Source organism: Gekko japonicus, unplaced genomic scaffold (genome assembly GCF_001447785.1).
Source record: "Gekko japonicus isolate JY-2015 unplaced genomic scaffold, Gekko_japonicus_V1.1 scaffold2280, whole genome shotgun sequence".
NCBI lineage: Eukaryota > Metazoa > Chordata > Lepidosauria > Squamata > Gekkonidae > Gekko > Gekko japonicus.
Window position 1 is genome coordinate 223,294 of NW_015172075.1, and position 14,369 is coordinate 237,662.

At 47.8% G+C, this 14,369-nt stretch overlaps 1 protein-coding gene across 1 annotated transcript in view; it reads left to right on the plus strand.

Moving 5' to 3' along the window:
- The window catches only part of ITPKB (inositol-trisphosphate 3-kinase B), a 116,634-nt gene that overhangs the window by 83,419 nt on the left and 18,846 nt on the right, over positions 1–14,369 (plus strand). The window contains exons 3-4 of the mRNA XM_015420874.1: positions 7,317–7,416; positions 8,697–8,910. Coding sequence (XP_015276360.1) covers positions 7,317–7,416; positions 8,697–8,910 — 314 coding nt within the window. The remainder of the gene's footprint in view (positions 1–7,316; positions 7,417–8,696; positions 8,911–14,369) is intronic.

Consider the following 14,369-nt stretch of genomic DNA (forward strand, 5'->3'; position numbering starts at 1 on the left):
GCTTTTTTAAAAAATGCCCATGCACGCATACATAGGTGTGCATGCACACACACAATTTAAAATAACAATTAATAAAACACATCTCTCTATATAATAATTCTATTTTGGTGTGAACACTCCACACGCTCCCACAGCCTTTGGCTCCCTCAGCTGCCACTCTGAAGGTCTGCCAATCCCCTGGCTGCATTGCCTCACTGCGTTGCCTCGGCCCTGCCCAAAGAGCCAGCAGCCAGTGTCTTGCCCTCAGTCTGGAGGAAGCTGGCAAAGGGGATGGACACTCTGGCAAGAGAGCAGCCACCCCACCACGGGGGAGAAGGAAGCAGACCTAGCGAGCGGTGGCAAGCAGGGGAAGCACTCACCTTCGCTGCCCCTCATTGTACCTTTCCCTCGGCCGCAAGGCTGGCGCTTCATCAGGGTGATAGCTCAGCGGGCTGCACCACAGAGAAGGCTGTCCACAGCCTTTCAAAGGCTCCCCTGCTTTCCTTCAGCAGTGGCAGAAGCGCCAGGGAGGGTCTAGCCTAGAGGAAATGAGCTGCGACTCCTGGAAAGCCGGACTCTCTCCTGAGGAAGACACTTCTGTTGGCTCCTGTGTGAGACTAACTGTGACTAACTGTCCCCTCAGTGGCTGTTGGTAGGCAACCAAGCTTGATTCTGTCAGTAAAAAAAACAAAGGACTTTCAGCATAACCTCCCCCCCCACTGCCAACTTGGCCACTTTCCTGTCAGAATAAACTTAAAACAGCTCTCTCTCCTTTTTGGCTCCACCATGGCTTGCTGGCTAATGAGGTGGGCCCAGCGGCCATCAAACCATTCTCTTCAACCCCCTGCTGTGTGGCTGACTTTTTCATAGGGTTGCCAATATTCAGGTGGGATCTGGAGATCTCACGCTGTTACAATTGATCTCCAGATGACATAGATCAGTTCCCCTGGAGGAAATGGCTGCATTGCAGGGTAGACCCTATGGCATTATACCCTGCTGAGTCCTTCCCCCCCCCCCCCATGCTGCCCTCCACAGGATCCACCCCCCAAATCTCCAGGTATTTCCCTAATCAGAGCTGGCAACTGTACTTTCTCCCCAGTGCCTGTTGATAGGCAACTAGGTTCTGTCAGTAAAAGGCCCTTTCCACACCTATTTTGGCCTTTGGGAGAAAACTAATTGGGGGCAGTCCTGATAGGGTTGCCAACTCCAGGTGGGAAATTCCTGGAGATTTGAGGGATGGAGCCTGGAGAGGAGGAGGGGTGGGACCTCAGACAGGTACAATGCCATAGACTCCACCCTCCAAGCCAGCCATTCCTGCATGGGGAACCATTGTTGCCAATCTCCAGGTGAGGGCTGGCAATCACTCAGAATTACAACTGCTCTCTAGAAGGGAGGGGGAGGAGATGGAAAGCTGAAGCCAGGGGGCAGATGATGGTAGGTTGACAGTTGGCTGGGAGGGAGATAGGGTTGCCAACTCCAGGTTGGGAAATTCCTGGAGATTTGAGGGGTAGAGTCTGGAGAGGGTGATGTTTGAGGAGGGGTGGGACCTCAGACAGGTACAATGCCATAGACTCCACCATCCAAACAGCCATTCCCTCATGGGGAACCATTGTTGCCAGTCTCCAGGGGAGGGATGGAGATGGAGAATTACAACTGTTCTTCAGATGGCAGAGATCAGTTCCCCTGGAGAAAATGGTGGACTCTGTGTCATTATACCCTGCTGAGGTTGCCACAGCAAATTGACGCTGAGTGCCCAAGGCCAGGGCACTCTCCCAGAGCCTCTTTCTAGAGCTCGTTGTATTTATTTCCACATGGTAAAGAGGGTCAGTGAGGGAATGCCAAACAACACAGATAGAGGGGGATCTCCCTTGAAGGGAATTCCATAATTTTAGTGCCATGACTGAGAAAGCTGCTTTGTGAGTTCCAAAGCGGAGCCTCTGAATATCACCATGGTGGATGGGTAGGTTCATTTGGAAGTAGTCAGTCCTCAAGTTATGCTGGTCCCAACCTGTGTAGGGCCTTAAAGGTCAATACTGGCACTTTGAATTGGGCTTGGAACTTGCTAAAGTCTTTCTTTTATCTGTGTCTCCTAAAAGTATAATGCCAGTAACTGCCCACTGTTAGATAAGAGTCCACCAAAGTGGGATGCCACATGCATGTGAAAACACCAAGTGGTATAGAAATACTCCTAACATTTGTTTTCTTGCCCTCCTCCCATGAACAGCCAGTGTGGCGTGGTGGTTAGGAGCGGTGGACTGTAATCTGGAGAACTGGGTTTGATTCTTCACTCCTTCACGTAAAGCCAGCTGGGTGACCTTGGATCAGTCACAGTTCTCTCAGAGCTGTCTCAGCCCCACCTACCTCACTTGGTGTCTGTTGTGGGAAGAGGAAGGGAAGGTGATTGTAAGTCGCTTGGAGACTTCTTTGGGTAGAGAAAAGTGGGGTATAAAAACCAACTCGTCTGGCTTACAGAGATTAAGCAGTAAGCTTTTTCCTGGCATGCAGATGACATATTGAGAAAATTTTCACTTGCTAAATATCTGTGCCAAGCTACTGTTACAGGCACAGGAGCAGAAGCCAATAAAATGCTGATTAACCTTAAATGGAAAGCTTGATGGGTCTCAGGGAAAGCTGGTAGAAACAAACAGATGGACAAATGGAACGGAAAGTGGCAGATCGTACTCAAAGCATATTGCAAATACCTCTGCTATTGTACTCTTTGTGCTGTCTGTAGTGTACTGCTTTTGTGTAGTGTACTACAGATTATGGCCTGTGTTTCTTCTGATACCAGCAAGGGGAAATTAATCTATGTCTGGACTGTGGAGGATTTTACAGGCACTTAGAGAAGAAGAAGAGATTGGATTTATACCCCACCCTCCACTTGGAGTCTCAGAGCGGCTTACAAACTCCTTTCCCGTTCCCTTCCCCTCCCCACAACAGACACCCTGTGAAGTAGGTGGGGCTGAGAGAACTCTGACACAAACTGCCCTTTCAAGGACTGCCCTGACAGAACTATGGCTTGCCCAAGGTCATCCAGCAGCTGCAAGTGGAGGAGTGGGGAATCAAACCCGGTTCTCCCAGATTAGAGTTCGCACACTTAACCACTTCACCAAACTGGCTCTTATTTATTTATTCAAACTTTTACCCCGCCCTCCCAGCCAAAGCTGGCTCAGGGCGGCTTATAACAATAGTGTATGGAACAGGGAGGGAAGTCCTTCCACAATAAGAAAGCTCAAAGCTGCAACAGTGGGGACCACTATGTTGTCTTGGATACTGATTTATAGCTACTTTATATTTTTGTTTACTTATTGCGTTTATGACCCACATTTCTCCCCAATGGGGACCCAAAGCCGCTTACGTGGTTCTCCCCTCTTCCATTTTATCTTCACAACAACCATGTGAGGTAGGCGAGGCTCAGAGTGTGTGACTGTTCCCAGGTCACCCAGCAAGCTTCCATGGCAGAGTGAGGATTTGAACCTGGGTCTCCTAGATCCTAGTCTAACACTCCTACATTTTTCCCTTGCATATAGTCGTCATCCTATTCTGTTAGATGTTTGAATGAGGAGTTGAAACTTCATTACCAGCTAATTGGTGCTAAAATGTTGGATGTCTCATTTTGTGCAACTAGTCATTTTCTCTTCCGTTCGTATGTTGTCTTCCGAGATAGTTTGTGCAGCATGCACAAACTAAGAAATACGTCAGAATAAATGTGTGTGTTCCATTCAAACAATTTATGGGAAGTTGTTTTATTTCAGGAAGGATTCTGATGCTTTCCTGCATCTAAGTAAATTTTTTTCTGATGCACTTCGATGAGGTTTTTCCTTTTGTTGAGAAGTTCCCATGAGTTTTGTGGTGTTCTTCTGCTACCCAATCACTTCAGGGGGAATAGTGGGCGGAAAAGACCCCCTTCACCTCCAAGGTGATCATTGGGGGGGTGGGATTTGCTGTTACTTTGTATCCTCAGTCAAGGCATGCCCCATCCTGGAATGTAGCCAGATTTGGGGGTCAGGTGATAATCGTTTTTCACCCCCATCCAAAATTGTCCAGCAAAGAATATCTGTCAGTAGACTGATCTTAAACTGTAGTTAAACATTAACTCCTAATTTGGGATGACTTCAGAGACTGTGTTTCCCCTGCAGTGTTATATTTGTATTTATGAATATAATAAACAAGATTAAATAAAATTTCTGCAAGAGCAGGAGATTTCTCCTCCACTGGTGGAAACCCTCTCCTATCCTGCTTTCCCCCTTCCTCTAGTTTGGGCTCTGGCATACAGATCTTTACAGATAGAAATTTTTTTTTGTCCTAAGTGAACCTAGTCTTTTTGTGGCTGTTCTCTTGTTTGTCTGGTCAACGTGACATTCTTATGTTCACAACTAATGGCCAAAGCATATGTCTTTATCAGGAGAACAAAAACAGTGGGGGGTTTCCTTTGTGGATTTTGTGTGTTTGTGAACTTTCTTAGGTGCCCAGTCCTAGAACTGTTATATGCCTGTCTTGTTTTATGTACATATGCTGCTATCTTCCCCCCCACACAAGCATAGGGAATATGTGTGTGTTGTTATGCCAACTTCTCCAGGAAATTCCTGGAGACCCAATCCAAGTTATCTACCAAGGAAAATTGGGTGTTTGTGGCTGTGCGTAAGTTCTATACCAGTCTATACAGAGGTCAGATGGCCAATGAGACGCTCGCTATTGTCCAGGAAGTGAGACAACACGCTAGTCCTTAAATAAATGTTGTCTTTACTAAATGGTTTTTCATCAGGCATACAAAATCGGAATCATACAATTTCATACAAGCTCCTTAGTTACAAAAGTACATCAGAACAATTACAGCATAGAAAATAACAAAAGCATCAAAATGGGGATGACACAATGGGGCACGGCTATACTCATCTGAGGTCCAGCTGAGGAAGAACTCTCCTCCTTGGAACGCTGGGCAGCCGAAATGCAGCAGCTTGTGAACTCCAAGGCACACAGGTAGGACCAGCCAAACCACGTGTGAGCTCTCTGGGTCGCGACTCCGGAGAACTTAGGTAGTAGAGTCACTTGTAGCACCTTAGTGCACTGCTATGGGGAAGGTGGGTTAACCAGAGAGACAAAGGAGAGTTTCTCCTTAAATAAACTCTTTTTGGGGCATGTGCTATCCAGCCATAAACTATCAAACCCGTCCTCTAAACTATCACTACTGGATGAAGAGGGGGTGACGAGGGGATGACGCTCTCCTAAGGGGTGGTGGCAATATGCAGATCCTACTCCTACATCAAAGGTGCCTTTTGGCAAGGTGTGAATCTTCCGTTCCCATGGACACCTCTTGATTTGCAGATCTGGTTCCTGCTCCAAAGCCATAAACGCTATTGTCTTTAGATCTCCAAACCAGATTAAGGGAGTAGGGTCACTTGCTCTTTCCATTCCAAGAATGCCGGGGTTCGCTGGGGATTTTCCATAGCTCTCCAAGTGGGTGCAATGGCGCGGTGTCTTCTCCATCCCAAAGAGTCATGGGATACATTCCAGGGACGCACATGGTCCGTATGTGCAACGGCAGGCCCAGGCCAGCCTATTTCTAGGCAAGCATGAGATGCAGAACAAAGCAACACACAACATACAGCAATCCCTGAATACACAATGCATAGGTATTCATGCTAGAGACACACATAAGCAGCATCACCACTATACAGAAATACAAACATAAGCTCATATCGTTACAGTCCCCCCTTTCGCGGCGGCAGAACTAAAAGTTCGGCCTGCCACGACAACAAAACATTGAGTCCACGTGGCGGGTGCCACTCCAAGGCGCTGGCATGGAAGTGAAACGTCATCATGCCAGGCAGGTGCAAAAGAATGTCCAAGTCCATGCGTTGGTGACCCCTATGTGATCTGGTTTGGTGTGGTCATGAACAGAGTCCGGGTCCATGACAGGCAACGTCAGCAGAAAGAGCAGGCAGGCAGGCGGACACGTCTTCGGTGTCGGGGTGTCGCCATCCAGACAGAGGCATCCGTGCTTCCTGTCTAAATCTAGCTAACGTTGGAGGACGGGTTTCTTTCCTTTGAAAAGGGAAAAATACCAAGACCTGTCCTATACTTACCAAAAATGCCAAATCAAAATAGGGGGGGGGCAGCAATGACGTCAGACAAGTAAGAGCCGTGGGTGTTCACTTCAGATGTGCATGTGATGCCCTAGTGACAGCTCAATGCATGTCAAACCTGCTTGCATGGAAACAAAACAACAAAACAGTTAATTCACAGCTAAACCACAAGGCATGGTGTGCAAACAGTCCCAGTTTCCCAGGAATAAAGCAGCCTTCACCGATCCCTGAGTAAAACAACCCCATCGTCTCCCTAAGCGGAGGCGGTCCGTGGGATTCATTGAGGCAAGCAGCAATAAACAGTAGCAGCATTCACGCAGCCGCGTGTAGTGTCGGTGTTTGGGCGAAAGAGGGCTTCCAGTACCGTGCCAGTCCTGGCAGGGGAGGGGGTCCTCTCACTGGTGGGGGCATGGTTATGCATATGCAAATCGTCTCCCCCCTTTGCTTCCCAAAGCACCTTGGGACTCGCAGATCCCATGATAAACACAATTTATTTAAAGCAGACTAAACCGGTGGGTGCACTCCTAGGCGCACTATAGACATTTTCGGGAGGTCATATTCAAGATAAAACAAAGGTCGCGTGTTCTTGCTGGTGCACCATGATCGCAAACACAGTCTGGCTACAACACCTCCTAGGCTCGTTCTCCATCGGCCATTCCTATTGAATGGGCCAAACCATCGCACAAGGAACCTGAACTCGTGCGCTGTGTGGTGCAGAGGGTTCGCTGGGGATTTTCCACAGCTCTCCAAGTGGGTGCAATGGCGCGGTGTCTTCTCCATCCCAAAGAGTCATGGGATACATTCCAGGGACGCACATGGTCCGTATGTGCAACGGCAGGCCCAGGCCAGCCTATTTCTAGGCAAGCATGAGATGCAGAACAAAGCAACACACAACATACAGCAATCCCTGAATACATAATGCATAGGTATTCAATGCTAGAGACACACATAAGCAGCATCACCACTATACAGAAATACAAACATAAGCTCATATCGTTACAGTGTGTGTACACGATTTGGAAAAGAACAATAACATGTACATATCTGAAGAGTTGGGGGGAGGAGCAGTAGATAGGTCTGTCCTTGGATAATCCAATGGCTTTTCCCTTTAACCTATGATTCTGATTCAGCTTGTTCTTCCATCAACATTGAACTCACCATTTCCCTTTCCATATTCCACTATTTGTTGCCAGGTCAAATAGCGCTGGAGATACTGTTTCCATGTACTACTCAATTTATTTCCTTCCTTAGAGCAAATCATGGCGGAAGATCAAGAACATGGTGCACTGGTCCCCTTTTGTTATGTCCTTCAAGAAGAAATATCCTTGGATCCAACTAGCAGGACATGCAGGTACAGAACATTGAGTTGTGATGATTAAAATCTCTGTAGGATTTCACCTAATGAAAGGTAGGCATTAGAAGTCTCTTGGTAGACTTAAGATAATTAGCTACCTTATAACCTAGATTGCCTCTGGAAATTGAATTATAATACATTCTACCCTGCTATATCAATCTCCTCAAGGGCTGGATGAATGAGTGCTAGAGCAGCTAACAAAAAACCTTGGAAAGTTGTAGAGTACTTATAATAAGTGATCGAAGGAGAGCAGGTGAGTCAAGGAATCTTTCCCATGGCCAGTGTTAGGGGCTGGGTCACAAAAGACAACCATGTGCCACTGCTGCCAGCAGGCAGTCTGAGCTTCATGTTCCTGTGGCACATCTTTGCTGTGACCCAAAATAAGAGGATTGAGAACTCTGACCACGTAAGCAGAAAGAGATTCAATCTAGCCCAGGCTTCTGCCCTTCAACGGGATATTCTAATTATACCCCCCAACTGGTCCCTCTTGAAAACCTCCCAGCAAGAAGATTGCACAGCTTCCCTAGGGTAACTTATTCCATTGCTGAGCTGCTGTTAGATTAGAAAATTCTCCCCAGTGGTTTTAACCCAAGGTTAACCTAATTTGCCTTGCGCTTTACTCACATGTCAGAAAAGTCAGCCTGTCATACTCATCCCAGTTACTTAGCTCACTCGCTCTGTCTTTAGGTTCACAGACTGGTACCTGTAAGTGTGCCAGGGAACATGAATGGAATGGGTAGTGGCACATCTGACGAGATTTGAATTTCCCCTGCCTAATGAACTTGAGTCCCTTTCCCACATCTCTCGGACCAAGAGATTTGTCATGGGAGCCCAACTGACATCCTTCCGGAACCCGTGCACAGTGCCCTCTGCTCATAGGAAGCTTGTCAAGCACCTTTTATTCATCAGTGTGAGCTGTCTTTCGATGGAAGAGGAAGGAGTGGGCATGTGAAAGAATGGTCCACTGAGGCTTTGAAGGACTCTGCTGTTCTTTTTCAGGTCATCCCATATTATTCTCACACATGAGGCCACTTGGTAGAACATGAGATGGAGCATAGATAGAGTGAAGACCACTCACAAAGAACCATAGTTCGAAGTCAAGTGCAGTCTTATTTTCACATTTCCTTCCCAGGTCTGCACATGATATATCTGACACTTGTCAATCAAACCTCAGTGCACTTAAGCATTTGTTTAGAAGCAAATGGGATTCTATGGTTGCATGAAATGCTCTCTGTACTAATGAAAAACCTTTTTTTTGTATCTTTTCCCCTTCTCAGGTAGCTTCAAAGCTGCAGCTAATGGGCGGATATTGAAGAAGCACTGTGAGTCTGAACAGCGCTGCTTGAACCGTCTGATGGATGATGTCCTTAGGCCTTATGTCCCTGCCTACCATGGGGACATAGTGAAGGATGGGGAGCGATACAATCAGATGGAAGATCTGCTCGCTGACTTTGACTCTCCTTGTGTGATGGACTGCAAGATGGGAGTTAGGTCAGTATTCCTTTGTGGCTGAAAGTTAAGGCTTGGATCCTGTACCTTTGCTCTGGACATGCTTCTTTCCAGGCACTGCAGAGGGAGTCCTCTGCTGTGCTTCTTGACTCCTGGCGTGCGGGGCACTTCTATTTGTGCAATTCCCATATTTTTCAGTAAGCCCCAAGCGCCTACCATGAGAGGAAACACACCTGGAGAGAAGTATGTGTGGAGCTGTGGTCCAAGCGATAATCTGCATTTCTCTTAGGTGTTTCGCTAGTCGTGTCTAGTAAAAGAAACATTTCATGGGATGCTCTCATGCTCAGTGTTCCTCTACTCTGGTTCATGGGTTGCTGTTTGTGAGGGACAGAGAAACACTGAGCATGAGGCCATCACATCACACTTTTCTTATTGTTACACGTGACCAAGGACATGTGGATTGGTGATAGCCATCCATCTTCCATAACATCTAGAGAGTTGTTCTTCAGTTGACAATTAAAGCTTTCACTTAGAATCATGTGTGTCTGAACATGGAGTGAGAAGGGTCACTGACAGTATCTCAGCCTCCTCTAAGCTGGAGCAACTTTAAAGCACCTCCCAAAACCTGTAGCCACTGGTGCAAATCTGTAGTTTTACTATTATGTGCAACTAGCCAAGTATGCATGTAACTCTAGCTGAGATGGTTGGGTCTTTGGAAAACCGTATGTTTTTTCATCTTTGAGCTTTCAGAATTAAGTGACATGTTGGACTGACTGGGACAAAACCGTGTTTTTCCACTGAAGTGTGGAAAGAATCTAGGTAACAGGATACTGGGAAGCTGCAAGATAAGCCGTATGGCTCACGAGAAAGTACAGCAATAAATTCATGGCCACCACGATAACCATGGGTCTGTGTTGGACTGTAATGGGCTGGATACATGAACAGGGACATACCCTGAAATTTCTTTTTTGCACCGAGTAGTTTGCCAATGATCTGATTTGGGGGCTGGAGGTTTAGCCCTTTGTTCTGGTGAAATCACGGTCTTCTGAAGTCACAGTTGAGATTGCTGCCTGCCCCTGGAGATTAATGGATCCTGAATGGCTTCCATGTGGCTATGAGGGATTTTGAGAGCCTCCCTAGTGGCTCTGTGAAGGCACTTATAGCTGCATGGAATGATGGGCTGACTGGAGACATAAGCAGAGTTGCTCCTTGGTGTCCTCTTCCATGCTCTGTAAGGCCCCAGCTCTTTGGTTTACCTGGGAGCTGGGTGACATGAAGTGGACTGGAAGATGCCTAGAGTGATGCTGGCAGAGAACTCAGAATGAATCAGACAGAGCACGACTTAAAGCCCGTTTGCAGGCCCATGAGGCAGTGAAGACGACTTTCTTTTCTGCTCCCATTGTGCATGGAGAATCTCGTCCAGCTCAGCTGTTTAAAGTGGTTTGTGACTTGGTAATACTTAAGTCTGACCCTGCCGGTGATGAAAATTTGGCCCCCAGCTGTGATGTTGTACAAGGTTCTTTGCTGACAGAATCTCTCTCAGCTGTTCTAACTTTGAGGGCAAGTTGAGGGCAGATCCGGTACCTGAGGTGTCAGGGGCGCCTGCTTGCCCTGTTGTTGTGGGTGGTTTCAGGCTGATCCTGTCTATGGATTCTGACAGGTTCACTGGGAGTGTGAGTGCTGCCACTTGTGCTCCAGACCCATGCCCACCCTACCCTGGCTTTTAAAATCTTGGCAGGAAAAGGTATCAACGTCTCCCTGATTGAGCAGGCTCTCCCTAGGCCTTTGAAGGAGGCAGTTGTTAGACCTCTGCTCAAAAAAACCTTCATTGGCTAGGGATGAGATGGACAATTACAGGCCAGTCTCTCCAATTTACCTTTCCTAGGGAAAGTGATAGAGCGTATGGTGGCAGAGCAGCTCCATGCTTTCCTGAATGACACATCTGCCCTTGACTCATTTCAGTCTGGTTTCAGCAAAATGGCTTTAGCTGCACTGGTGGACAATCTTCCCTGTTCATACTGTTGGATCTCTCAGCAGCTTCCCCCCCCCCCCTTTGGTATTTTTGCATCTGTGTGTGCGCGCGCCCATGCCTGAAAATCATGGTGACCTCTGGCAACTCCTACTGGGGCACGGAGGACATTAAAAGTAGTGGCTTGATAGCCTGTCTCTGGCCTCTCAGCCCTGGTATTCCTTGGAGGTCTCCCATCCAAATACTTGCCAGGGTTGACCCCGCTTAGCTTCTGAGATCTGATGAGATTGGGCTTTTCTGGGCTATCCAGGTCAGGACGATCTCTCAGCAGCTTTTATACAATTGACCACTCCATTCTTATCCACTGGCTTGAATATGGAGCTGGGATTAAGGCTGTAGCCTTCTGTCTGACTAGACACAAAGAGTCTCCACTGGAGGTGCAGAATTAACTGGGTGGTATTTATCTTATGGGACGCCACATGCTCCTTAATATAGATATACTAGCCGGCAACCTGTGCTTCGCTATGGTATTTAAGTTCTGTAAATCCAGTTATAATACTGATGATGTGAAATTTGAAATGTGACATTTGTTGTAGGAATTCTAACAGAGAAGATTGTAGTGTAAGAAATTAAGTGAGACACATGTCCTTTTACCCCCCTCTACCAAAGGACCTCTCTCTAGACCACATTGGTGGTTCTGCCCTCAGGTTCTAGGATCACCAGGCTGCTTGATGAGCTCACTCTGGAGCAGGCCACATAGAACTGTCCATTTAAGAAGCAGTCGTCATTTAAGTAGCAGGGCTCATCATGTTTCTCAGAAATTTCTTCATTGGGGGGGGGTTGACGTCATGGTAGGAATGCACTCCCCTTATTTTGGGTTTCTTGGTGCAGGGGTTTGGCCTGGGCAGAGGTTATTTCGGGGGGGAACGCGGGGGATCGCAGTTCCCCCGGCCCTCATTCAGCCAGGAGGAGGCAGGAGAAGAGGGAGGGTAAGTTGCTTCCTCCCTGCCTGCCTGGGGCCAGGGAGGGCCTTCGCGGGGCTTCCTTGCACTCCCGCCGGCCTTGCAGGTCCACCGCCGGGCCCCTCATGGGGCTCGGCAGTGGAGCTGCAAGGCTGGCGGTGGTGGCCGGGACCGTTGGGGGCGGGGTGTGTGACCTTATGACACACTTAGGCCGGGACCGTTGGGGGCGGGGTGTGTGGCCTTATGACACACTTCCAGTGATGTCAGGGGGTGTGGCATATGCTAATGAGTTATGCTAATGAGTTCCCCTAGCTCTTTTTCTACGAAATGACCCCTGGGCCTGGGCATTGCATTTGGGGGGGGTATGGGGGGGACTTTTTAACAAAAATCCTTCTCATTTATGTTACATTTTAGAACTGGGACATAACTACATATTCAAAACACCATCCGAGCACTCCGATATTAAGCAAGTTCATATGAACCAGTTTTCTAGAACCCACATTGTGAGAAGTTAAATAACCTAATAAAGGAAACCAGTTTTCTACAAATTTGGAGTATATTTCCATTATGGGTGTGAGTTTGGCTAAGCTGGGCCAGCAGCACTGATGGATTAAAGTAACCTGCTCCTACACCTGACAGACACCAGCCTATCTGGTGTTTGGGGGGGGGGGATTATGTTAAAAGGCATTGCGGAGGCTGGGTCAGCAACACGGCTAAGGCAATCCTGCTGAGCAAACCTCCCCAGCGGCTGTAAGCATCCCACCTCCTCTCCTACACCTGACAGGCAGTTGCCTGTCTAGTGTGGGAGGAAGAGGGGGAGGAGTATTAGAAGCCACTGTGGAGACTGGGCTGGCAGGATCACTAAGGCATTACTGCTGGGGCGGGCTCCCTCATGGCTTTAAGCACCCTGCAACTGCTGCTGCACCTGACAGACAACTGCCTGTTAGGTGTAGGAGGTAGGGGGAGTGTGTTGGAAGCCATCAGAGAGGCTGGGCCAGCAGCATTACTGCACCTCACAGGTGGTTGTTGGCCACTCCTGATTTCCTCAACTGTCATGAGCTCTCTGCAGTCTCCTCTAACTGTTGTTTTTTTTTAACCTCAGAACACTGAGCTCTGCAGCTGACCAATCAGAGAGTGGGGGGTGCAAGGAGGCAGCTGCCTGGCAGCTGCATAGGAATTAATGGGAGGAGCACATTTTACCCCTTTTGACCCCCTTAGGAGTCAAATTTCTAAAAATCCCTTCTTAGTGAGCACCCACGTCATGGTAGGAGGGCTCTCCCTGAATTTGCTGTTTCTAGGTCCAGTGGTTTTGCCTGGGGGTTGATTTTACGGTGAGGGGACTTTCTTTTATATACATAGATGAGGCCACTGAATGAGATTGTCTGAAGTTTTGGGTGTCAGCAATATGCAGATGACACCAAGCTCTATATTTCATTTCCTGAGCCTCCAGATGTGTCCATCTTGATTCTGAACTGATGCTTTGAGGCTGCAATCAGGTGGCTGCAATCAGGTGGCTAAGGCAGATCAAACTGAAGCTGAATCCAGACAAGACAGGTAATGCTGGTTGGGAAGGCTGGTTCTAGAGGGACTGAATCTACTTGTCCTAGATGGAATGACGTTGGTTTTTTCAGTAGCTTGGGGCTACTCATGCACCCTGCCTTTCTTTTTGAAAAGCAGTTTGGCATGGTGGCCAGGAGCATTTTCTATCAGCTGCTTCTTATTCACCAGTTTTCTTGTTACCTAGAGTGAGCTGATCTGGGCAAACTGATCCATGCTTCTATAACTTGTGTCATAATACTTGATTTTAACTACCCAAACATTGATTGGGTCAATCCGTATTCAAGTCGGGAAACAGAGATTGGGTGCATTCAGACGCGCTGTTTGATCTGGTGTCGTGACGGTTCAGCAAAGGATTTTATCTGCACGATCGCACAGTCAACATCTGCCTTCTGTCCCCAGCCGTTGGTTTCCGGCTCAAAACCGCTTTAACCTGGAGTATTTTGTTACCAGGTCCCAAAGTGGTGTTTTCTCAGCTCTCCCGTTTAAAGCCGCATTTCCCCCCTGTGTGATCGCTCCTCCAGTGTCAAGCCACTTCTGGTTTAAAACCACTCCCTGCTCGAAAGCTGCCTGAGTCTTCCGCTTTTTGCCCACCATTTTTTAATGCATTGCCGGTGTGCACATAGGCGGAGCTCCACCACCGCATTTAGAAAACCAACATTTAAACGGTCACTTGTTTTAGAGTTTAGATGAGTTCGGGATCTCACGGAGGCCATTTTCAAGTCAAACTTTTAAAGGGAAATCTTTTGTTGGAGGGGTTAGATTGATTCGCCCTGGTGGTTCTGCGCATGCACCATGATAGTTCCCCCCCATTCTATGGAGGGGCGCCTATGCGCATGTGCAAACTGAGAAAAAATTAAAAACCTGCTGATGCACGCTTTCGTGCGGCAATAGTGTAAACTCTGGGGAACGACATGACTGCATGGTGAGGCGGGATAAGGGAGGTAAGTGTGATCACGATTATCCAGATCAAATATAATCCGGTTAGAACCAGAGCAGTTTAACCTGCTCTC